Source organism: Larimichthys crocea, chromosome XI (genome assembly GCF_000972845.2).
Source record: "Larimichthys crocea isolate SSNF chromosome XI, L_crocea_2.0, whole genome shotgun sequence".
In the NCBI taxonomy this organism is placed as follows: Eukaryota; Metazoa; Chordata; class Actinopteri; family Sciaenidae; genus Larimichthys; species Larimichthys crocea.
The window spans coordinates 6650743-6673546 of record NC_040021.1 but is presented as its reverse complement, the minus strand read 5'-3'; the positions used below and the strand labels follow the sequence as shown (position 1 = coordinate 6673546).

General features: G+C 43.4%; 1 protein-coding gene across 2 annotated transcripts in view; it reads right to left on the bottom strand.

Annotated features, from left to right (window-relative positions):
* Positions 1-378: 378 nt before the first annotated feature.
* The window catches only part of jag2b (jagged canonical Notch ligand 2b), a 42469-nt gene continuing 20043 nt past the window's right edge, over positions 379-22804 (bottom strand). The window contains exons 4-26 of one of the 2 annotated variants that reach the window (XM_027284197.1): positions 20455-20712; positions 19643-19703; positions 17257-17387; positions 15111-15230; positions 14756-14869; positions 14355-14468; positions 12746-12859; positions 12283-12329; positions 12016-12189; positions 9175-9337; positions 8906-9067; positions 8176-8289; positions 7948-8061; positions 7629-7742; positions 6851-6967; positions 6554-6581; positions 5858-5943; positions 4923-5036; positions 4704-4819; positions 3813-4073; positions 3578-3709; positions 3018-3168; positions 379-2890 (exon numbers count right to left, since the gene is read on the bottom strand). In XM_027284197.1, coding sequence (XP_027139998.1) covers positions 2358-2890; positions 3018-3168; positions 3578-3709; positions 3813-4073; positions 4704-4819; positions 4923-5036; positions 5858-5943; positions 6554-6581; positions 6851-6967; positions 7629-7742; positions 7948-8061; positions 8176-8289; positions 8906-9067; positions 9175-9337; positions 12016-12189; positions 12283-12329; positions 12746-12859; positions 14355-14468; positions 14756-14869; positions 15111-15230; positions 17257-17387; positions 19643-19703; positions 20455-20712 — 3338 coding nt within the window. In that variant the 3' untranslated portion in view covers positions 379-2357. The remainder of the gene's footprint in view (positions 2891-3017; positions 3169-3577; positions 3710-3812; positions 4074-4703; positions 4820-4922; positions 5037-5857; positions 5944-6553; positions 6582-6850; positions 6968-7628; positions 7743-7947; positions 8062-8175; positions 8290-8905; positions 9068-9174; positions 9338-12015; positions 12190-12282; positions 12330-12745; positions 12860-14354; positions 14469-14755; positions 14870-15110; positions 15231-17256; positions 17388-19642; positions 19704-20454; positions 20713-22804) is intronic. The other variant, XM_027284198.1, reaches the window with a different exon arrangement.

Sequence of the window (22804 nt, the reverse complement as noted above, 5' to 3'; positions counted from 1 at the left end):
TTATCAGCTGCTGATTTTAAAGGTCAAGAATGAAGCGTGAAGCTACTCAAACTCTACCGCCACTGAAGGCCGCAAGCAGACCTTTACTTCCTAATCTTCTGTGAATTCCCTTCATGTTGTCAGCATGTCTTGGTATATGGGGGTCCAGCACAGTAGCGTGCAGTTGATGCTTATTGGACTGTGACATCTCAGAAGTGATGGTGCTTTTGTGGAAACCAAATATTACAAGCGCGATCAAGATGTGTCAAAACTGCTTTAATAAATAACTGGGATGATTATTTAGAACAATGAAACATCCACTAAAATAATGGAAACCTTTTTTTTTCAATTTGTATAAAATTATGTCCCTTGTAGAATAAAATGTATACAATATGCATATTCAGCTTTTAACACCAGCAGTGATGCATCTTTAATTCTTTATTTTGCTGTGTCCCATTTACAGAAAATACGATGGCGTTTTGAGACAATGACATGATATGAAAAGGGGTCATTTTGAATTGAGTTGGTAACTTAAAAAAAACAAAAAAAAACAAAAACACATCTGCGTGGTAGCAAAAAACATCTGCAAATATTGTTCCCTTCATTAAAGCCTTTAAACCAAACATGAAGCTAATGCATGATGTCCACATTTGACCTACTGACATCCACGTTCATGACACTGAAAAGAGTCATGGTGGACTGTTTTCTCTCTCTTTTTTTTTCTTTAAATCCTCCATCAAGTGTTTTATTCCAGAAATCTCCATGATAGCAAAGTGAGACGAGGAGAGCACTTTACTCAGGCGAATAAAACACGCCACTATACAAACACAGAGTGACTTTAAAGAGTCCTTAATAGTGAAAACAAACAAACATAAAAAGATGACCATTGGTTACACAAATAATGCATTGCTCATTACATTAAGGCACCTGAAACAAAAGGGGTTTGTGAAGGGTTTAAAGATGGTTTGACTGTTTAAGGCTATTTTATGTTGGCAGCTTTGCAACACAGTGTTTTATCATCAAAACTGGAAATGGGTGCGATGTTTCGTCCTCCTGGTGACTGGTTATTTTAAGGTCGGGGTATAATTTTGAAGTTTTAGCTAACTAAAAAGCACAAAAGTGACAAGTTTGTCACAAAAAAAAAAAACAATTGTATCCTTGTGACAAACCATAAATAAACCCTTCAGAAATGCCTTCATAAGTGGTACCTCATTGTAAAGATTCTTAACTGTGGGACTCTGGATATGAAGTGTTATAAAACGTGCCTATTTTGACTGGCATAAATAAAAGGAATGGCATTGTAAAAAAAATAAAAATAATATTAATCATAATAATAATAATAACAATAATAATAATAATAATAATAATAAAAATGTGTGACTTGTCTTTAAGTTACTTATTTCAAATATACACAGCGACTCCTTTAGTATTTACACATATGTACAGAGTATTAATTTCTGTTTCGATCAAATACCTTGAATGGCGTTGCTGTGAAATTGAACTCTTTAAATGTACACTTATATCCCTTTGAGATTTGAGAACAAGGAGGTCAAACTGGGCAGCGCGACTTGGAGCCTCGACGCGGCTCTTGGAAAGGCACTTGCTACCAACTCAAATACTGCAAAAAATCCTCAAACAGAGCTTTCAGCCAAGACAACTGAGAGACAGGAGAAGAAAAAAAAATGGAAGGCCACATAGTAGGCACTGGGGTTTCTGTCCCCTTCTCCCCCTCCAGGCCAAGTGTTTTTGTAAGGCTGGCGCATGACGGCCACAGGTGGATTGGTGGGCGAAGCCGGAAAGAGACAAAGCGAAAAAACAAGTGGGGGGATGGTTTTCTCTGTTACTGTGGCTGCAACAGTCCATTTCCCCTCAAAACTCATCGTTTATTGTCCCTTTAATGTGTATCTGCACCCCTACAGACACTGAACAGGAGCCTGCTGACAATTCAACTAAATCAAAATCATCTGTAAACAAAAAGGAAAAAAAAAAAAATCTTTATACAGGTTGTTTTGTTTTGTTTTTCTGTCTCCTTTTCCGATGATTCATCGTTTCTTTAATAGTACGATTCCATAAACAAAAATTGCAGAGAGCTTCTTTTGCCTCCTGGATAATTGTTACATTTCAGCTCCTTTTTGTACATAATTAAAGAAAAATAAGTGAACAGAAGCACAAAAAAAAAGGATGTTCACTGTGCTCTAGCCTCCTGAATGAAAAATAATTTCAGGTGACAGTGACAAAAACATGAAAACAAAGCAAAGAACGGCTTATTAAAACACAAAGCCTTTTTTTTTTCTTTCCAAAAGTAGTCCAAAAATAAGAATAGTTGCTGCCTTGCAGCTTCTCTCGCTTCCACATTGCAAGTCCTTTGTTTAAATTTCTTATACACAATGGTCTCTGAGGTCTTTTTGACCAGTCAAGGCGGCACTGACATTTTTCCAGCGGTTGTCTTTGGGGCTGTAGCCGGGGGTCCGGTGGGGCGCTTTGAGGGGTGAACTGGAGCTGTGCAGGGTGCAGATCATTCCACCACTGGACTGCACTGCAGTCTTAGAGTACTTACTAACTTGCTGCTTTCCCGCCTCTGCTCCACCACACTCCTCCTCGAGCTCAAGCTCGCCTTCCGTCTCCTCCTCCTCCTCCTCCTCATCCTCCCCATCACACGTCCGATAGGAAGGGCCCATGAGCTTTTTGCGCTCCTGCTCGGCCTCCCAGTTGCTTTCTTTCAGCTGCTGCTGCTGCTGACGTCCCACGACGGTCCGAAGCGGCTCCCACTGGTTGTTCACGTTGTCGTCGGTGGCCGATCGTGCGTTCCTCTCGCGCTCTTTTCTCCGTTTGCGCGTCCACCAAACGCATACGATGATGCAGAAGAGGCAGAGCATGAAGAAGACCACACATAGTAGAGGCACCAGGTAATCTGCAAGATGTACAAGGGAGGGAGCCGAGGAAAAAGAAATCAGTGGAAGTAGTAAAAAGTCTTAATGGGAAACTGAATGGGACTCGTAACAAACCCGTGTGGGACACCGTTGTTAATTATTACTCACCCACTGAGGGGGGCATGACTTGCGTTTCCACTTTGACCTCAATGACTGCCAGCATGATTGTGCTGTTGTGCCGCTTGGACAAGGAGCCCACTATGGCGCTGGCTGCCTGCTGGATCAGACTGTGGTCGGGGAGATCCTCTGGGTGGAAAGACTGAGAACCAAAGCAGAGAACAGGGAAGAAATATCACATAACAGCTGAGAAAGAGCATTAAGATGGTTCACAACATCTAAAAATATCTCTTATCTCATTCACCATAAAAGTGCCAAAGTGTTAGGTCATCATTCAGATCGATACCACTCTGGGAGCTGATTGACTTTGAGTTTAGCATAAAGATAAGAACCAAAGAAACGGCTCTGTCCAAAGTGGCTTAAAAAGGAAGTTAAGTGCTGGTACCATTTCTTGGCAAACAGAAGCCGAACTGATTATCCATTTGCGATCACCATACAGCTCATTGTTAGTGTTCCAAACACCTAAAGTGGTGTCCTCCAATGACTGTGCTTCTCAGCTGAAAGGATGGAGTTTTATTGAAATTGAAACCAAGTTTGGATCGTTCACTTACTATAGCCACCTCTACAGCATCCGGATTTGAATGAGAGAGGTCACAGAGCAGGAGAAGGGCGTGGTCTTTTGCCAAGCTTCGGGTATCGGGAAGATATCTCAGCTCATAGCAGATGTTCTCCACTGTTGTTCCCTGCAAACGCAGACACATGTAGTGATCAGCAACAGAGGAAACAAACTGAAACGTGTTCCAAGACTGCACCAAAAGGAAAATGATATGTGAGGAGATGACTCACTGGTGGTACTTTGTCTCTGTTGAAAACAAGTGTTATGGAGCCGCAGTTGTTGTCCAAATGCCCACTGTTAGGCTGGCACTTTGTGGATGATTGTGAAGGTGAGCGTCCAGCCATGGAACAAACCCCCCACTCATTGCAAGGGGGAGAGAAGCACGTGAGGTAGCTGTGCTCCAGACACTCTTGTCCAGCTGGGCAGGACTGCTGCTGTCTCTCATCCTGGACCGATGACTGGAGCCGGCAGGGACGCCGACCACACAGCACCTGGTGTCAGAGTGAAAAACATTCATCTGCATGTAATCCCATGAAACATTTATGCATGCTGCCTTATTATGACAAGAAAAGAATACCATCGTCTCATTTAGAGCTGCAAATAACATTTTGATTATCGATTAAGCTTTTAGACGATTTCCTGGATTCATTCATTGATCTTTTGATTTGTAAAATGTCAGGAAAAAACTCAACGCACAGTGATTTTTTTTGTCCACACAACAAAATCTAAAATATTTATGACTCGATTAACCAGTTATCAAACCAGTTGCCAATTAAGTTTCTGTCAAATTGACTCATTAATTTATCATTTCACCTCTGATCTCATTAACTACTGTTACAGCAGAATTTAACCTGGTTTCTAGTATGAATGACTGAGATGTTTAGTGGTTTGATGTGACAAAAGGTGACATATTCATGTCATTTATGGTATTTTTAACTTTTCTAAGCACAGCAAAAAAAAACAGATTAATTGCTTGTGCAGTGATATTTTATTTTATTTATCACAGCTCAGTTAGTTTGTGCGCTTGTTTAAAATCTGTATTTGGAGGTCCTGGTTGTTCTTCATCGCTCAGAGTTTGCAGCGGATACTTGTTGCGAGTGTTTTTAGAAGGGTAGTGTTACCTTTGTACAGTCCACTTTGCCATTGATGCAATGGCAGCTGTTACACTCTTCCTCCCAGCGGCTGCTGTGGGGAAACTGCAGGCCGGCATAGTGGCAAGTCTTCCCGATACCTACGACTACATACAGACAGAAAGGGACACGTTAAACTCTAAGACAAAAAGTACAAACAAGATGTAGTGCACTAATGAGTGATTATAGCTTGAACAGAGATGTACTTACACTCTTGGCATCGGACTCCTGTTCTACCGATCGGACAGATGCAGCGGAAGCCGTTGATCTCGTCCACACAGGTGGAACCGTAGGCACACGGTGAAGACTGGCACTCGTTTATGTCTGTGATGGGAAGAAGAGCAACAAATATTATAGTATAAATCCTACACACTGGACCTTTATTGTCTCCTCTTTTGTGGAGCAGTTTATGTTCTGACAGAGGAGGTTAAAAGTGGACGGTTTTGTTCCCCCGAAGGTCAGCGCTTGCTACTGGTGCGACCAGGCCTGAATGCTTTCTTGTGATTCCTCATCACTGGTTGCATAATATGGGCTGACAGCAACTAAAACTCCCTCATCAGGGTTTTTCATTTGATTATTTTTCTAAAAATGTCCTGAAGAGATAAAACACAAGGCAGGAAATCTCATGACCGAAACCGGTTCAGGCACAATAATACTAGTACTGCGTGGTTAAATCGCCACGTTTCATTGCAAGCCATCTGGTATTTGAGCAGCTTTTTTGACTGACACATCACACAGAATCACTGAGAAGCTCAGCCATTGTCATCCAGATCCCGCATGAACACGGTCTGGATGAGAATCCTCAAATTCAAGCCTGACAGAAAAGGTGAACGCTATCCGACCGAAAACAAAAGAGCAGAGAAGAAGAATTTCGGGGTCACTGGGTAATTTGTCTTGTGTGTGTGTTTGTGCGGCTGTGTGAGTATGGAGGAGGGACGACCTCTGACCTCTGAGGCGTTAAAGGGACGAGAAAAAGGGAGAGGGCGGCGTCCGGGTCTTACATTTAAGTGTCAATGTGTCCATCTCCTCCTTGTCCTCCCGTTTTTACTTTTCGGTTTCTCCTCGCTCCATCTATCCATCCTCTTAATTGTGTACTATGTTGCTATGGCTATGTCGAATGAGGTTTGTGTGTTGTCATTACTCACTGATTCGGCAGTCCGGTCCGGCGAAACCTGGAGCGCACTCGCACCGAAACCAGTTGACTCCGTCCACACAGATGCCGCCGTTGTAACTGAGAGAGGAAAGAAATAAATAAAAAAACGATAAGATGAAGCAGAACAAGAACCACATCCTTTCCAGCTGCAACAAAGCACGTCGTTTTTGTGTGTGTGTGTGTGTGTGTGTGTGGAGGAGGTACGGAGGGGGTGTCACAAGGCTCAATTCAACTCATCAATACAAGCCTCCACCTTTCAGATGCTAATTGCTGTGTCCAGTCCCTCCCCTCCTCTCATCATGCCTCTCTTCCATCCCTCCTCAAAGCCCGACCCCCCCCCCAGGTCGCACGGAAAGAATGGACACGTATGCCCTCCCCCCCGCCGCTACACCCCCCACCTGCATTCACCATGGGGTAGGTGGGACTCTTGCCCCCCCCTTCCTCCTCCTCCTCCCCACCTTTCTGTGTCCTATTCAAAACCCGAGCCCCACCCCACCCCTCCTCTGAGAGATGCCCCCTTTGAGGCTTGGTTTAAGGACAACTTCCACTGCTTTTAGTGGCCCTTCACCCCTTCAGCAAGGTCTGTGTGAAGTGTGGAGTGGCCCTTCACCCCTTCAGCAAGGTCTGTGTGAAGTGTGGAGATGAGAGAGGGAAATTTAAAAAAGGGGTGGTGGGTTTGGCTACATACCATGGATGAGGGTTGCAGTCGTTTATATCTGTTGAAGACAAAAAGATATTTAGTAAACTTGCTGAAACACACCCTCTCATATCTTGTAATAAATCATAAATTCCTTTTTTTATTACATTCAGCCGAGCTCATAAACTGACAAATGAGCTGGATTAGACTTGTAATGTCTCTTATAACTCATAATGTTGCACAAAAGAGTCATTTTGTGCTTTGAAAAACATGATAAGTCCGTTATAACTGACTGCACGGTGATGTTTATGTCACACTTGTGTGCAAATGCTACAGAGAGAAACTAACTTTGGCCACAGGTGAGTCCTTCCCAGCCCTCTTTGCAGATGCAGGTGAAGGTGTCCCCTCCTCCCACACAGGTTCCACCGTTGGAACAAGGACTGGAGGCACATGTGCTGTTCTTGGCTGCGGGACGAGCGAAAGTATTATAGTCAAAAGCATAAACACAGCGACTTACACAAACACGAACATGGCAGCGTTTTTCCTGACCTGAGCCAACCTAGAATTTTAACTTTAATTAAGGCATTTAATTAAAATCTGTTTGAATCAGTAATATTGTAAAAAACACAATGCAGTGAGCGAATTAAAGGCCCGTAAAGACTTGATGATGTACTGAAGTTGGTCTTAGAGGTAGAAATTACATGCATGTCAGTATCTCCTATTGATGATCACGATGGATTGACATACACACTCTTAATATGAAGTGATTTAAGCCAGAATTTGACTTTATATGATCCAGGAATAAACCGTTTGTTATTCTGGCTTTCAATGCATGTTTTGGTATTTATCAGTCTAAATTAGCCTGGTCCCAGACCCCTGAAACACAGCTCACATTCCCAGTTTAAAACACATCTATTGTGCCCATTGATGACTATTTTGGACAGTTGGTGAATCAGAACTTCTGACAGAGTTAACTCGCTACTTTCCTGAATACATTATGAAAAACTGTTGAATTTCTGTGGATTTCTTTGGGGGTTGCAGGGTGTAAAATACTTCAGATACCACAAAGTAAAACTGTGAGTGACACCATCAATCATGAGCTTCCTTGAACACCCCGATCCCTCACCTGTGTTGCATGTGTTTCCTCCCCAACCAGGTGGGCAGGCACAGCGGAAGGCATCCCCGTGGTCGTAGCAGGTGCCTCCGTTACTGCAGGTGGTCGCGTCACATTGCCTTTCACCTGACCGGGATTACAAAGAAACACTGGAGGTCACACACACACGCACCCAATCTTCACATGACTATCCATGGTATCCGTAAGAAAGGATTACTCCTGTGTGACCACTACACGCTCAGTGCAGACATCATCTAAACACATGGTGGAGTTGAGGCCGCAGCAAGCTCTGAACATAAACACACATTAACACAGAGTCGATGTAACTCACGGGAATGGCAGGTCTTGCCCTTCCAGCTGTCGGCACACTCGCAGTAGAAGTCGTTCACCAGGTCGACGCATCGTCCGCCGTTCTTACACGGGTTGTGTCTGCACTCGTTGACATCTGAGGAAGGTTTACACGATTCTGTCTTTACCAAAACCGAGCGACCAAGCTCCGAAAAACAGACGTGACCTTTTTGTTTAAATGACTGAATTGTGATGGAAGAGAGGAACTCACTGAGGTCGCAGAGTCGACCTTCCCAGCCGTCGGGACAGAGGCACTGGAAGGAGTTCACTCCATCAATGCAGGTCCCTCCGTTTCCACAGAGGTTGTTGATGCAGTCGTTAATATCTGAGAAAAGTAAGACGGAAAAGTTAGACAGACAAAACACAAGGAGGCTACACTCAGTCTTTGTCTAGGTAATACTTTATATTACGTAGTTTATAAGCATCAATAAATGTTTATAAAAAAAGTATAGGTGACACTATTACACAGTTGTAAGCAAATATAAGGACCTTTTAAGTGTACCGTTATTAATAACTGCAATTATACATCATTATATATGATTACAGATTACATACTGTGTATATGCATTACATTTAAAATGATTTTCCATGTGATAAACATATCACTTCTGTTCACTCTGTCACTTTATTCTTACATGTAATCCTCAATTTTCTTATATTTTTATAATGCAGTATATTATATTTATATAGTATATACATATTTATTCAGATGGTGATACTTCTCAGTACTTCTGTATACACATATTTATTCAGATGGTGATACTTCTCAGTACTTCTGTATACACTATATCAACTAGCGATCCTAACGCTGAGCGGACCTGACTTTGTCTTTCGTCTGAAAATCACAAGGGTTCAAGTTTGTTTGTCAGTTCATTTGAAGCAGCAATAAAATCAGTTTCAGTTTGTGGATATGATGTTAAAAAAATAAAAAACAAACGTACTTTCATGGCAGTACATGCCGCTGAAACCTGGATCACACTCGCAGCTGAAGTTGCCCGCCGGCTGGTTGATGCAGCGTCCTCGTGGACCGCAGACGTTGGAGGAGATGTGCCGCACTCCAGCTGAGTCGTTGGTCGCTATAGCAACAGTGCAGCTGTCAATGACTTTGAGGGGAAATAAAAAAATAAATAAAAAAAAAGAAGTTCAAATTCATTATTTTTCTTTGACATAGTGGTTTGACTGCAATGATTAAATGGTGCTGAACAGTCACCTTGACACGGCGCGGTTTGACAGCTCTCCTTGAGCAGTTCGCACGTCTTTCCCTCGTAGCCTTCAGGACATGCGCAGTAGAAGTCCTGGTCCATGCTGTGGCACTTGGCCTCATTTTCACAAGGGTTTGGATCGCAAGCATCTGACGGGGGCCAGTTAGAGATCTGAGGAAGACACGAGCAGGATGAAAAACGGCACATTTAAAAACAGAGAAAATATATACAGATCAAATTTTAAAAAACACCATCATCATTAGGAAGCATTTTAGTGTTTTTCAGCCGAATATTTTCGCTGTTTCCAACTGTACACTTCCTGTCCACCAGCTAGTTGCTACCTTTGTCTGTCTACATGTTTGGTGTGAATACATGGAGTATCCAACTGCTAAAGAGACAGATACTTCATTCAGGACTTGGTGGAGACCAAAACAGAGAAAACAAGAATAAATACGACTTTGATTCACCGGGTGGCTCCGAACAAATGTCAACCATGTTCAACGGATGAATAAATGAGTCATTTTTAATAACATGTTCACCATATAAACCTTAAAAAGGGTGATGTGTGTCAATGTTGTGTTTGCAGCTTGTTGAGCTGCCAAAAAATGGCTTAAAAAACTTTGAATGCAGGTTTGACTTTGTACGTTTGACAAAGTCTTTTTTTATTTTATCCAGGGAAAGTAGATGAAAACTAATTTGACATTCAAAACATTTCACAAATTCACATCTGAGAGATAACCAGCTCCACTGTATCTGATGGGGGTACACTGCCTTGCCAAATGGCCCTTGGACAGTAGTTATGGGAGGTGACTAACTCAATTTACCAAACATAATCATTTTTAAAGTGAAGTGCGCAGTTTAGAAAGCAGATCTAAAGTCTGCGTAGGTGAGCGGCTTAGCTCGGCTCAAGCCTGCGGCGCCGTTCAGAACAAATCGAAAGTAAGTGGACGAGGAGAGTAAGCCTCATAAACTTTCCCCTAAGCTCATCAAGGGAATCCACGCTTTTGGTTTTACATCTCTGCTTAATCTTGAAAGATTATTCTGAGACAGAAACCTGGCCGAAGAGTGAGAGTAAGAAAGAAACTGAGCAGGCGAGAGAAAGAAAGCCTATTATGAGGGCAAATGTTGACTCTGGTCCAACATCATGTGGAGCCACAGGGAATATAATAAAGATAAATCATCTGTCGTACCACCATGGCACAGAAAGAACCCGACGAGAGGCCACGGTGACATCTTTTGCCATTTGGTTGGAGGTTGGAGTGAAAATCTCTCAGTTTGTGTAAACAGAGGCCTACTGTGCATAAACTCTGGGTTGCACCCCTTTGCCATTTAAGGAGCTGTACAAGAGCGTTGGAGTAGAGAAACAGGGTGGATGAAGTCTGTGGTCACACACAGTTTATTTTACCCTTTAAGTGTCAGGGCCTGACATTTTCTTTTCTTTACTACTTGCATGTGTGTGGTCAGGGGATCGTGTCTGAGGGCAAGAGTGGCTATAAATCTTCTGCACATTAATGTAACTGTTTGCAGTGTTCACAGCAGGAGGGACGTTTTTCATTGCTGCAGACAGGTTGACAGTTTATTTAAACCACAAGGCGACATCAACCATGAAAATTACACTCTGCACCAATAAGGACTTTTGATGAACACACGTATGCTTAAAAAAGATTATATCTGTCTGCAGGAAACACGTTATTAAGTGGAAATCAACAACTAGGTCCTAAGATTTTATAAATGATTTAAACCAAATGAAATCAAACCAAATGCATATTGGAGCTCAAAAAAACTTATCATGGGTACATCATCTGATGAGAAGGAATATCTGTACCAAATTTCACTGCAATCCACCCAGTGGTTGCTGAGATGTTTTACTCTAAAACCAAACTCAACCAATTATATAGATTTATACAAATCAAAAAAATATAAATTTTATGTGGGACACAAAATTCTGGTATTGCATGATCGAGACAAGCATGTCACCTACTAAGAGAGTAAATGTTCTCTTTATTCTTGAGCATTTCCACTGGGATTCAACTTGTCCTTATTTCTTCAGAAGACCGTCAGATGAGGAAGAGGCAAAAAAATTTCACAATCAAACTTTCATGGACTTGAAATGAGATATTAATCAGAGAAATATGATGCTGGAGGCGTCGTAGTTATGGCACTACAGAGAAGGAATGTACACCGTGCCATTGCAGGCATCAGAGCTGTGTAGTATGCGGGCAGAAATCCAGCATCACCTCATTCAGAGAGGCTCATATTTATAGTAGAGATGCTAAAACAGGATTGGCTCCTGACCAGCAATGTCCTCCATTCAGGACCCAAGAGATGCAATGAAGTGTCGGTTTCCTCACTGCTAACCTACATTAACTTCAAACACACACTTCAAATATAAAAAGGCTGCAGCAACGACACAGATATCATAATAAAATAATCAATTGCAACATATGTTAGCAATGAAACCTGCTCCGTGCTTGGCTTTGATCACTGTGCTGTAATGACTGCTGCAGTTTGTGTATCGCAAATACACAAACAAAAACAAAACTCTTCGTGCAGCAGCATAACGAGTCAATTTGTGAATATATTCCAAAACACAAATGGCTGCCAAGTAAGTAATAATACTGTTTTCATCCGATCATCGCCACCGTGGCTTGACGAGAAGCAGAGCTTGCACAGCAGTTCACAGAAACTGCGACGTTACTTCTCTGGATTTTTAGGCCACAAAGTTTTGTCTGGTGCATGAAGTCCGAAAGATTTCAAAAAAAGAAAAAGGAAGAAGCTAGAATTATCTTATAAAGTGAAACCGCACCCACAATAATCCAGCGCTGTGAAGTGTGGAACATGAGACTCACCTCACACAGCTGTCCACCAAACTCTGGTGGGCACTGACACACAAAGCTGTCCAACACTGTGTGACACTGGCCGCCGTTCTGGCATGGTTTGCTGTCGCACTTATTCCTCTGGATTTCACAGTGAGTGCCCACGAAACCTGGTGGACACTGGCAGTGGTAACCCTTCAGACCCTCCTGGAGAAAACAAAGAGAAATGGTCGGTCCAAGCATGTGCAGAGCAGGAGCTGTGTGAAGAGGAATATAGTTTAAAATGAAAAACATCCATACCTTGCATGTCGCTCCATTCTTGCACTGACCATGGCAGCCGTTCATGTCTGAAGAGGGAGAAGACGTGATTAAACATCGGCCACTCATCACATTATGAGGTGAAGTCTACAATGTGGGTATGTGCACAGATTAAGTTTGGAAAAGAAACAACGAGTGAAGCCAAGAGCCAAGATAGACTTATATTTGTAGACTGTAACTGGGCATGCATTGGATCCAGAGAGGGGAACTGGGCATGCAAGTTCAGTCATGATGGCAGTGTTGGAGCTTCAGTTTGCCAAGGCGAGAAAGAAACGGGTTACCACATGTAGGGAAAGTGAATGACGCTAAACTACACCTATGTTCTGTGTCCTGGAAGTGAAGAGAAGGCGTTTGTAAGTAGCCAGCAGAAGAAGAAGAGGATGAGGAGGACGCCGGGTGGAAGGACAGAAATTTAAAAGTGACTTTTAAAGAAAGAAATACTGACTGATGTCACAGTTTTGTCCGGACCATCCCCGAAAACAGATGCAGTGATATCCGCCAATCAAATTTTTGCAAGAGTGAGCTTTCACGCAGGGCTTTGCCGCACACTCATTTGCATCTGTGAAAAGGCAGGATGTAGAAGAAGACCGAATCCATCAATAGAGGCACACCAAGGAAAGGACAACGATAGAAAAGAGACCAGAAATCTGACCTTTGAAACCCAACTGACAGAAAAATGAGCACACACACTTCATTTTCTGGCTAAAAATCAAATGTGTTTAACTCGTTTAGGTGTGCAGTCGGTTTACTTGTAATCATTAGTTGTATATTGGGAAATATGTGTGGGAGTAAAATCAGGACTGGTTTTACTCTGTTGTTTTTAAAAAATATATGTCTCTTGAATCTCTAAACTTTTTGGTATTGCAATATTAAAACTACTGCACTGCTCCTTTAACTCATTTTTAAGAGTTGCCCTTACACCTATCAATAGCTATAAGGGATGAAAATAATAATTATAGTTAATTATAGATGAAAGTGGCACATTTACACATTTAGGAGTCTAGAAACCTGTTTTTGGTTTCACCTCCTGAGTTTTATAGTTATAAAGTATTTCCTGCTGTGTGAAATATTAAATCAGAATAAACTGAATTTCTTCAAATATTTGGCGTCAGGTCCTGTGTCACCAAAGCTTCTGTAAAGCTTCAGAGAAACAGCCGCTGACAGGCTGAACACTCGTCATCTGTTCGATACAAATGAAACGAGAGCAGACGGCACAGTTTCACCCGCAGACGTTCACCACCTCCAAAGACATCAAAAGTGTAACAACAAAGAAAAGCACCACTGCTCAAATATTCAAAGGAAAGGAAAGAGGTGGTGGTGGTGGTGGTGGGGGGGGGGTGCAGTCTGCAGGGAGTCCTGCTGTGCTCACTCAAACACACCTGTCTTCTCTCTGAAACCTTAGACCTCGGCACATACACACACGCACACAATCACCAGGTAAGACAGGAGGCCGATGGCTGCCTGTAAGCTGAGATCTGAGCTGGTAAGCTGAGACTGAACTCTTGGGATCTCTTTCCTACCTTCACCCACACTCTCATCCACACACACACGCACCCCAACTTTGTTTACCGGTCGTAACCCATTTCCTGGCTCTGCGCCGGTCACGTCCGCTTTCTTGGGGACGGGAGCAATATAGAAACAAATGCCATCGCCAGTGACAAACAAACAGCCGGATATAGGCACACTCATAGCTCATAAAGTCATTGAGAAAAAATAAAAAAACTCTTCGTGCAGCTGCCAGCTCATCCAGGATATTGACAGCTTGTAGTCTGACCATGGGGCTCAGGGTGCTGGTTGCCAAATTTATTCCAAAAACAAAGTTATCCTGAGCAGAGAGCAATGCTGTGCGTGTGTCTCGGAGGCCATTTATTTGTTTTAGGAAATAGAACAAACAGGAAATGAATCTCATGTCCCTGTAGAAACGAGCCGTTTGCTAAAGAAAACCGAACTGAACACGGGAAATCCGATTTTTTAACAACCTCTGGTATAAGTACAAAGTAAAACGTTGCGTGCTTGTGTGTGTGTGGGCGTAGTTACTCGAAACATCATCTCACCTATCTGGCAGGTCTTTCCTTCCCACTGTGGAGGGCACACACACTCGAAGCCGTCCTCCAGGTCGATGCAGGTTCCTCCTCGAGCACATGGGCTGGAGGCACACTCGTCCAAATCTAAGGAAACACACACACACACACACTGCAACTCACTCTCTGCTCATTTATAATGAAGTGCTAAACTTTTAGACTCTGAGCGTTGATGAGATGATGAGAGGTTTGGTGTCAAAGTGTTGATTAATCAAAGCTCCTCTCCAAAGGAAGCCGCTGAACTGTGTGTGCTTGATCAGTAAATCTCCTAAAATATGTTTAACGGGGAAGAAAGAGATTACGTAACGTTGACAGAAGAGAGGAAAGAGATGATGAAGAGACGACTGAAAGCAGTAAGTAGTGCAGCGACTCACTGTTGGCACAGGTCGGACCCTCCCAGCCTGCTGGACACTGGCACTCGAACCCCGTGGGAACTTCGTGGCACGTACCACCGTTAGCGCAAGGATTGGAAACACAGGCGTGCTCGGCTGATGGAGGCGAGGAGGATCATTAGCAGCAAAGTTGGCATGTTTTCATATCAGACATGTTTCTAGTGTCTTGGCATCTCAAAGAGAAGCAAACAATCTTCACATTTCGAAAGACAGAATGAGCAGATATTTTAAATATTTGCTCTTTCCCTCTCTCCTGCAGCCTCTAAATTACCACACAGGAATCATAATCTTAATGAGCGTGATGGCACAGTAACTAATAGTAAGAGTGGATCCTCACCGATGTGACAGTTCTTGCCGGAGTACCCCTGTGGACAGGCGCAGTTGTACTCATCCGGTTCGGTGTTCATGCACGTTCCTCCGTTGACACAAGGATGGTGGCGACCGCAGTAATTCAGATCTGGAGGTAGAGATTAAATATTTCATTTTACATCAAATTTACAAATTAGATTTGATTAAAACAGCACGACATGAACTTCTTACATATGCAGCTTTCTCTGCCCACCAACTGTAAAAATAACCTCTTTACTGTGTGATAAGTTGACGCTTGTCTGAATGCGATGCTGGTCACACTGTAAACCGAGCCTTGTTACAATCCTGTAAAACAAATTCTATCGTCTCTGGTCTTGCGGTGAAGAGCTGAATCAAAGCTGCAGACAGACACTAGTCGGGTTTCTATTTAAATGCAGAGCAAATCTTAACCAAATTTCCAGAAAACCAGCGAATGAAAATGTCAATCACTGCACTGTTTCCATCCACTACCTTTGTGTGAATGTTACAAGTCGGTAGCATCAAGAAAAAAAAAAAGGCTGACTGCACCAATTCTCCGGTTGGTTGCCATTAAATTGTTGCAGGAGAAGAGAGTGCATCCACTTCACACTTTCTTAATTGGATCGACCCTGTGAGACAGCTCTTCGCTCGTTTCACCATTTTATCCTGTCGGTGCCGAGACTTCCCAGGAAGCTTGTAGGAATCTTCACTCGGTATAGAGCACCGAGCTGTCAGCTTTGACGTGGAGCACAGAGCGTTTTCTGAACCGCTCTGCTGCTTTTGCTTTATGATAGAGGTTTTACAGTTACAGTATAGAGCTTAGCGGTTAAGTTACACTCCTAGTTACGCCGCCTTTGTCGTACATTTCCACGTACAGAGTAAACTACGTGATCCTTGCACACCATCCTTAGACTACCGAGGCCAGGTCACCCTAAAGGCTGGTAAATAAAAGAGCAGGGATCTGTCTCCACTCGGGATCTTAGGACCCATTCTCATCCCCCGAAGAGCCCTCGGTGACGAAGGGATGCGGAGGGATCGAGTGTCCCTGCTGCTGCTCAGATCTCACAGGCAGTAAAACTATCCAGCTGCTGTTCTCCAGTCAGAGAGCGAGGAGACGAGAATCCACACCTCATATGGAGGATAATATGAACTCCTACATCTCTTTTTCTAATGTCTTTTACATTTCGCCACTGAAATTTACAGTCTGAATACGTTTTTTTAGTGTTCCAGTCTGCAACATGATACTTAAAATATCTTAAAATCACCTCTAGGACTGTAAATAATTATTTTCTTTATCAGTTAGTCTGATGATTATTTTCTCGATTGATTGATTCATTGATGCCTAAAAGACGGAACACAAAGTGAACATAATTTCACCTTCTGATCCAAAAACGTGGCTTTTCTGATGGTGTGACACACTGCTGCTGCTTATAAATAACTATTTTAATGGGACCAAATCATACGGTAATATATCATTTCAATGTTTTGATGTCACTGTGACAGTTGTTTTTTCTGTAGGAGGTCATTTTATGTAATAAATGTTTATTATTACCTATAGGGAGTATCTACATAAAGGTTTTATCATTTCTGCCTAAAGAAAACCTTTATTTTTGAAACCGATTAATCTCTCAAGGTGAAATAGTTCATTCTGTCCAACCAAAAACATCCTCAAAGCAAAATATATAAAAAAAATTTTGTCCATTCTGGGCTCATTCTAAGGTAACAAAAACATAATGAATCTTATTTTTGAGTGATTCAACACAAATGAAAACATAGTTTTGAATATTATATTTCATTTCTGCCACTTCACTGAAACTTTAAGACAAAGAACAGCAGCCAGTCCTCACTGTGAAGCTGCAACTATGAAAACTGACGTAAAACATTGATCTGCAAGAGTTTTGAAAGCCGATTTAATTGTTTGTCGATCTCTGAGAATGGCCTCTGGGTGGAAAATATGGTAAAATAATAAACTTTTAAAACTGGATGCCTCCGGTACTCTTGCAGTATTCTCCGTGGTGACATGTTATTGTCATTTCTTGGGCATCTCTTGCTCACTTGTTACTCATCAAAGCTCAGGCAACGGTAGCTTGAGGGGACGTGCAGGATGAGAGCCAGTGTTTCTGAGTGGGAGGTGATGAAATCAAACTTTTCCATACCTTTATCGCACAGCAGGCCACCCCAGTTTCTCTCACAGATGCACTGCCAGGGGTTGCCGCAGGTCCCGTGGACGCATCCGGGGTAAAGCACGCATTCATCACAGAATTGGCCCTGCCAACCGTAGCTACACCTGTCAAACACAGATGCCAAAACATGACCATGACTCATTTCTCTCATCGAATCCCTCTACCTGCTCTCTGAAGAATGTTATGTTTAAGTATTTGCATATTGTCTGACACGATCACAAGTCTCTGAATCATGTTTTTATGGCGTACAGAGGATAGAAATATCAGACTGTACATGTAGCTGAAACAAACAAACAGATGTTAGTTTGAGTTTATTGGTGGAACATAAAATGTCTGACAATCCAGACCGATCACTGAATTTGTTTTATGCACGATTATAAATGATACACATTAATAAAGTCTGTGCGTGGGCTATGCATTTGGCCAGAATTTGAACCACTGCCCTGCTAAAAGGTGAGAAGGGACACAGAGAGTCTACTAGTGGCTGAACTGAATCCTCAGATGTAACCTGCCCAACAGTGGAAAACACACCGAATACAGTATCAGCTCTTGCGTCAACCTATCCCACGGCCTCCAGCCAACTAATCTTAGTGGAGGGTGACATTCCAGGGCAGGAGGGGTTAAGAATACTTCCAGCGGCTCCCGTGCTCGGGTTAGAGTCTGTGGGCTTTGGGCTACGAGGGTGGCAAGGTGGTTCTGAGAAAGAGCGGCCTGGAGACGACAGTGTGTATGTGTGCACACGCCTGCAGCTTCATGACAGCGCTCGGCTATTCCAAGGCTGTGGTGTCGTCGAGCCAGCTGTCTTGTCAATTGACTGCTATTTTGAGTCTCCTGCAGACGGCACCGCTGTCTCTCAGAGACGAGGCCTTTGGAAATCTCTGCCATTCTCAGGCTGAGGAGGAGGGGGGGTGTAAAGGGGCATCGGGGAATACTTAGCATGCTTCTTCCACTGTATGTGATTAGCTTCAGAGGGTCTGACAGCAAAGTAGCAATAACACTAACAGAACTTTGGCAGGGAGACTCGCTTACCGCTTCTTAAGCTTGAAGGTATCAAACGAGGCGTTTCAGCGGTTCAGTTCTTGGCTGTATTGATATCACGATTACTCACACACCCCTCACGGGCGTGGGCATGATGCTGGATTCCAACATGTTGGAATGTCAAAGTGAAACGCTCAGAGTGATGGAAAAACGCGTTACATTGCTTACCCAAGTGATTCTTTGGACACGGCAAGCCTTTGACAAATATGTCCGAACAAGCCTAATGTGTGCTAATAAAAAGCCTCCGTGCAGCAGCGGAACAACAACAGGCACGTACCGGCCTTTTGTGTTTCTTAAAAGCCAGTGGTGAGCCGGGCACAGCCCATAAAACTGTGATAGAATAAAAAAAAAAAAGGGATTGAAAGGAGACGGCGAGGGATTAATGCCAGCCTTCTGTGACCCCGAGGCTTCATTAAATTCATGCCACTGCAGGAAGATTCTTTACTGCTGCTCCTCTATTCACGTCACTTTTCCTGTTGACTGGGGCTTGACATTTCATAAGAATAAGGTGCTTCCCTCTGTTGCCTGTCTGCTAATAAGGATGCAACGTACTGATCCAGACAGACACCAAAAAAAAAAAAAAAAACGCGAAGCAGTTTCCTAAAACTGGTCATCCCCTGTTGTTCCTCGGCTCCGAGCCAAAGCCTTTTTCCTAATAATGGAAGGCAAGTGTCTCTTTCCATCTGGCAGGTGGGAGGCAAGGGTTTTTTTTTGTTTTTTTTTAACAAATGACGACGGGATGTACCACATCCTGGAAACGTGGACCTATGGGGCCAGTCTACGTCACTTTATCTAACTGTCATTTCCACTTTGGGAAATGTACATAACACAGTGAGATATTCATTTCCTCTCCTTGCCCCCCTGCCCTTCAAGAAGGGACTGCAATGCGGATGAGGAGGGGATATGACAATTCCCTGCACGTTTAAACAGTGGTCAAATTCACACACGCCGACAACTCCCTTTCTTTCGGTCCGGGCCCGCATAAGAGCTGATGAGACGCTTGGTATTCTGTGGAGGATTTCAGGTGGCTAAAAATACAAGGCGGCAGGCGCGGTGTTGCCCTTTTCTTCTGAACCGAAGTGGAGATGCCCACAAGGGAGAGAAGGGGAAAACAAAGGCTGACATACAAAAAAAGACAACAGGCCATGACAAGTGAAGGTTCATGTAATTCACACTCTAATGGTTTCATTATGAATCAGTCAAACACGGCTGCAGACGCCTTTTTGGCTACAACTACTACAAAAAAAAAAAAAGCTGATAGGAGTCCTGAACAGTTACATTTTTATGTTTAGAGAAACGAACATATTCATGCTGGTCTTACTTGCAGTCTCCCGGGACAGAGCAGGTGCCATGTAACAGGTTGCAGCCTTGCTTGCAGATCGCTGCGGAAAAAACAAGAAAGCGGGAGGGAAACAATTTAAAAAGGTGTTATTTAAATTCCGCCGGGAGATGCGTATCATTACTCTTCTTCCCTTAGAAACACATTATTCTTGAAGAAAGAGGGCCAGAGAGAGAAGTGTGAAGGGAGGGAGGATCAGGAGGGGAGGCGTCGTGATGGAAAGGTGGGAGGAGGAGAAGCTCGTTTGTTTGCCATCTTTCTAACAAGTGCAACAAGACGTGAGAATTCATGGCACCCTGACCGGGGTTGGGGGGGCGAGGACGGGACAACTTTATAGCCTCCATGTACAACACTACCCCCCCACCCCCTCTTAAAAACAACCCAGCCCCTCTCCTCTCCCCTCCTCTTTTCACCCTTCGTCTTCTAAGGTCAGCTGGGTGATTTATGGAGGCCCCCCACTCTCTCCAACACCACCCACAAAACGCTGAAGCATTTTAACTTGAGCAGGCAGCGCATGGTGCATTTCCAGCAGACCTTTCCAATGACACTTGAAGTTATGCTACCTTAACTTGCGCTGTTGGGTCTTCTTAAGTTAATTTCAACACTCGTAGAGATGCATTACATACGAAAACCAGAGTTGAAAAACAGGGCTACAAATAACAACAATTGCATAATGTATGGATTCATTTCTTTCAATTAATTCAAGACACCAACAGTCCAAAACTAGAAATCCGAAAATGTTTAAAAAGGTTAGTCTTGATAATTACTGTGGGTGGCGAGTTTTCTGAGCTCACCTGTCGTGCAGTCTGGACCCATCCAGCCATCCAGACACACCTGTGCCCCTGAAGGCTCGCAGCGATAGTGGCCAAAGTAGTCGTCACGAGGAACACACAGCTTATTGCACTTGTTGCTGTAGTAGTTCTCGTCACACCGCACCCGAATACGATAGATGAGGCGAGCCACCGGCCCGTCGTACAGGATGGTCTGCCAGTGGTCACCGGGGTTGATCATGCCGGTGTGAACGCTGCGTTCGATCAGCAGCTCCTCCTCACCTGAAACACAGAACGGACGAAGACAAATCAGTCGTGTCGAGTTGTGAATCCTTTGGTCAGATTCGACTACAGAGAGCTGTAGATGAACATTTTAAAAAGATGCCTTTACAACTGACCCACAGTGTCAAGAGGTAACTCATAGTGATGAACTTCTTATCTACAGCTCCCCACGGAGCTTTATGGTGAGTTTTAGCTTAACGTTAAGCTGTCTGGTCTCCTACTTTACGGTTCTGGTTCACTCTTATCTCTCTCACAGGGTCATTTTTAGCTGTATTCAATGGAAACGCTCTAAAAGATCCACTGGGCACTACCTACAACAGACTAAAAGCTGAAAGACTTGGTTATTTCCCTCAGGAGATGGTAGAGACCCAAAACGAAAGACAAAAGAATATCGGACAGAATCTCAGAATGAAACCAAACTGCTTGACCGGGCACCGCTGCGACACGTTCGTGCGCAGATCGCAGCCATTTTACACAACGCTTGCGTCTCCAATGGAAGCGTTGCAGCGTGTTTCAGCAGCGAGAATAGGTGGCTATTCAATTCTTAAAGGATGCCATAACCAGCCGAACAAAAACAGACTGAGCTCAGACACTAAAACGGCAAAGAGAAACTAACTACGTAGACTAATTACTCATGGCAGAAGCACATAAATAAAAACAGAACAAAACATTACGAAATCTAAGCAAGTCTGGCGAGCTGATGCTCCTGATGAGGTACCAAGCCGGTGAAATCCAGAGGTAAGGTCGCTCTTTATCTGCTAAATGTAAATATTGAGCAACTATCGACTTAAACATGTCAAAGCTGTGTTCACAACCTGCTTCTGTTGGCCCCGACTGGTAAAAAGAATCAGTTACTTGACGTTTAATTTAGCTTGGAGTCGTTGTCTATTTACTAAATTGATCAAAAAAATGTTAAACTGATTTTGATTTTCTTTAACATTCAGCTAAATGTAACGAGTCCACACAACTGCGGTTTGTCAACTCTCCCCTAAAAAAGGTTGGAAACAGTCAAACAGACGGACTTCATTTAGTAAGGGGATAAAAATATTTCATCTTGAATCGGACAATGATGTGGAGTCTCCTTTATTCTGATGTAAAGTCACTCCCTCACAAGATGAAGCAGTGTATTTCAGCAGACAGACGCTTTGATATCACATTGTGTGTGTGTGTGTGTGTGTGTGTGTGTGTGTGTGTGGAAAGTACCCACTGAATTTTAAGTATGCAATTGAAATTCATTGTCTCCAAATTGATCCATTTTCTTGGGACAGCACACATCACCAGCTCCTCTGTATGTGCATTGTCATGTCGGGAGGTTGCTACCATTTAGCCTCCAGCACATCAACGCTCACATTAAACATTGTTTGCCTCTGCCGGGCTCGCTGCAGCGCCAGCTTCCAGAAAGAAAGCAATCTTTATCACAGTGGGATCGAAACCGGCAAACAATCTCTATGGAAATAAGGGGGTCTGTGATTTCCTTTGCTCCATGGCGCTGGGCTGCAATGCACCACAGAGATTTTGAAGACAAAAAACACACACACACGCACACGCACACACACACACACACCTTCCTCTGCTGGGGACTGACACAATGTCAGAAGAATTAAGCAACAATAACAGAAATAACCCCCGGTAGTTGCCAGATAGAGAACAATGGGCTCCGGGCCCAAGCCGGGCTCTGCTACCTCGGTGTCTAAACACTGAGCCCGGGCCGCCCAGTCCACTCCACTTCCTGCTCGATAAACACAAGGAAAACAGCCGGCTGCCTTTCCTGAGGACACAGGGGGAAGGGAAGAGAGGCACACTGGAGGACATGACGCTGGAGGAGAGGAATCTCACTGACCGACCAACACACTGGTGGGCTCTTACGTAGGACCAGACATGAGGCTGGTGCTGACTCAGATGTACGCTGTCATGTATTTATTTCAAACATCTATTTTGGTGCACAAAAGATCAACTCAACGGTTTATTGCCGTTTCAATTTACATATCCGATTTTTTTACTTTGAAATTGAGAAAATGAATGTGCATTTCTCAATTATTTCAATTAACTGAGGATCATAAAAAAAGGACAGAATCAAACAAAGAATCAAAAC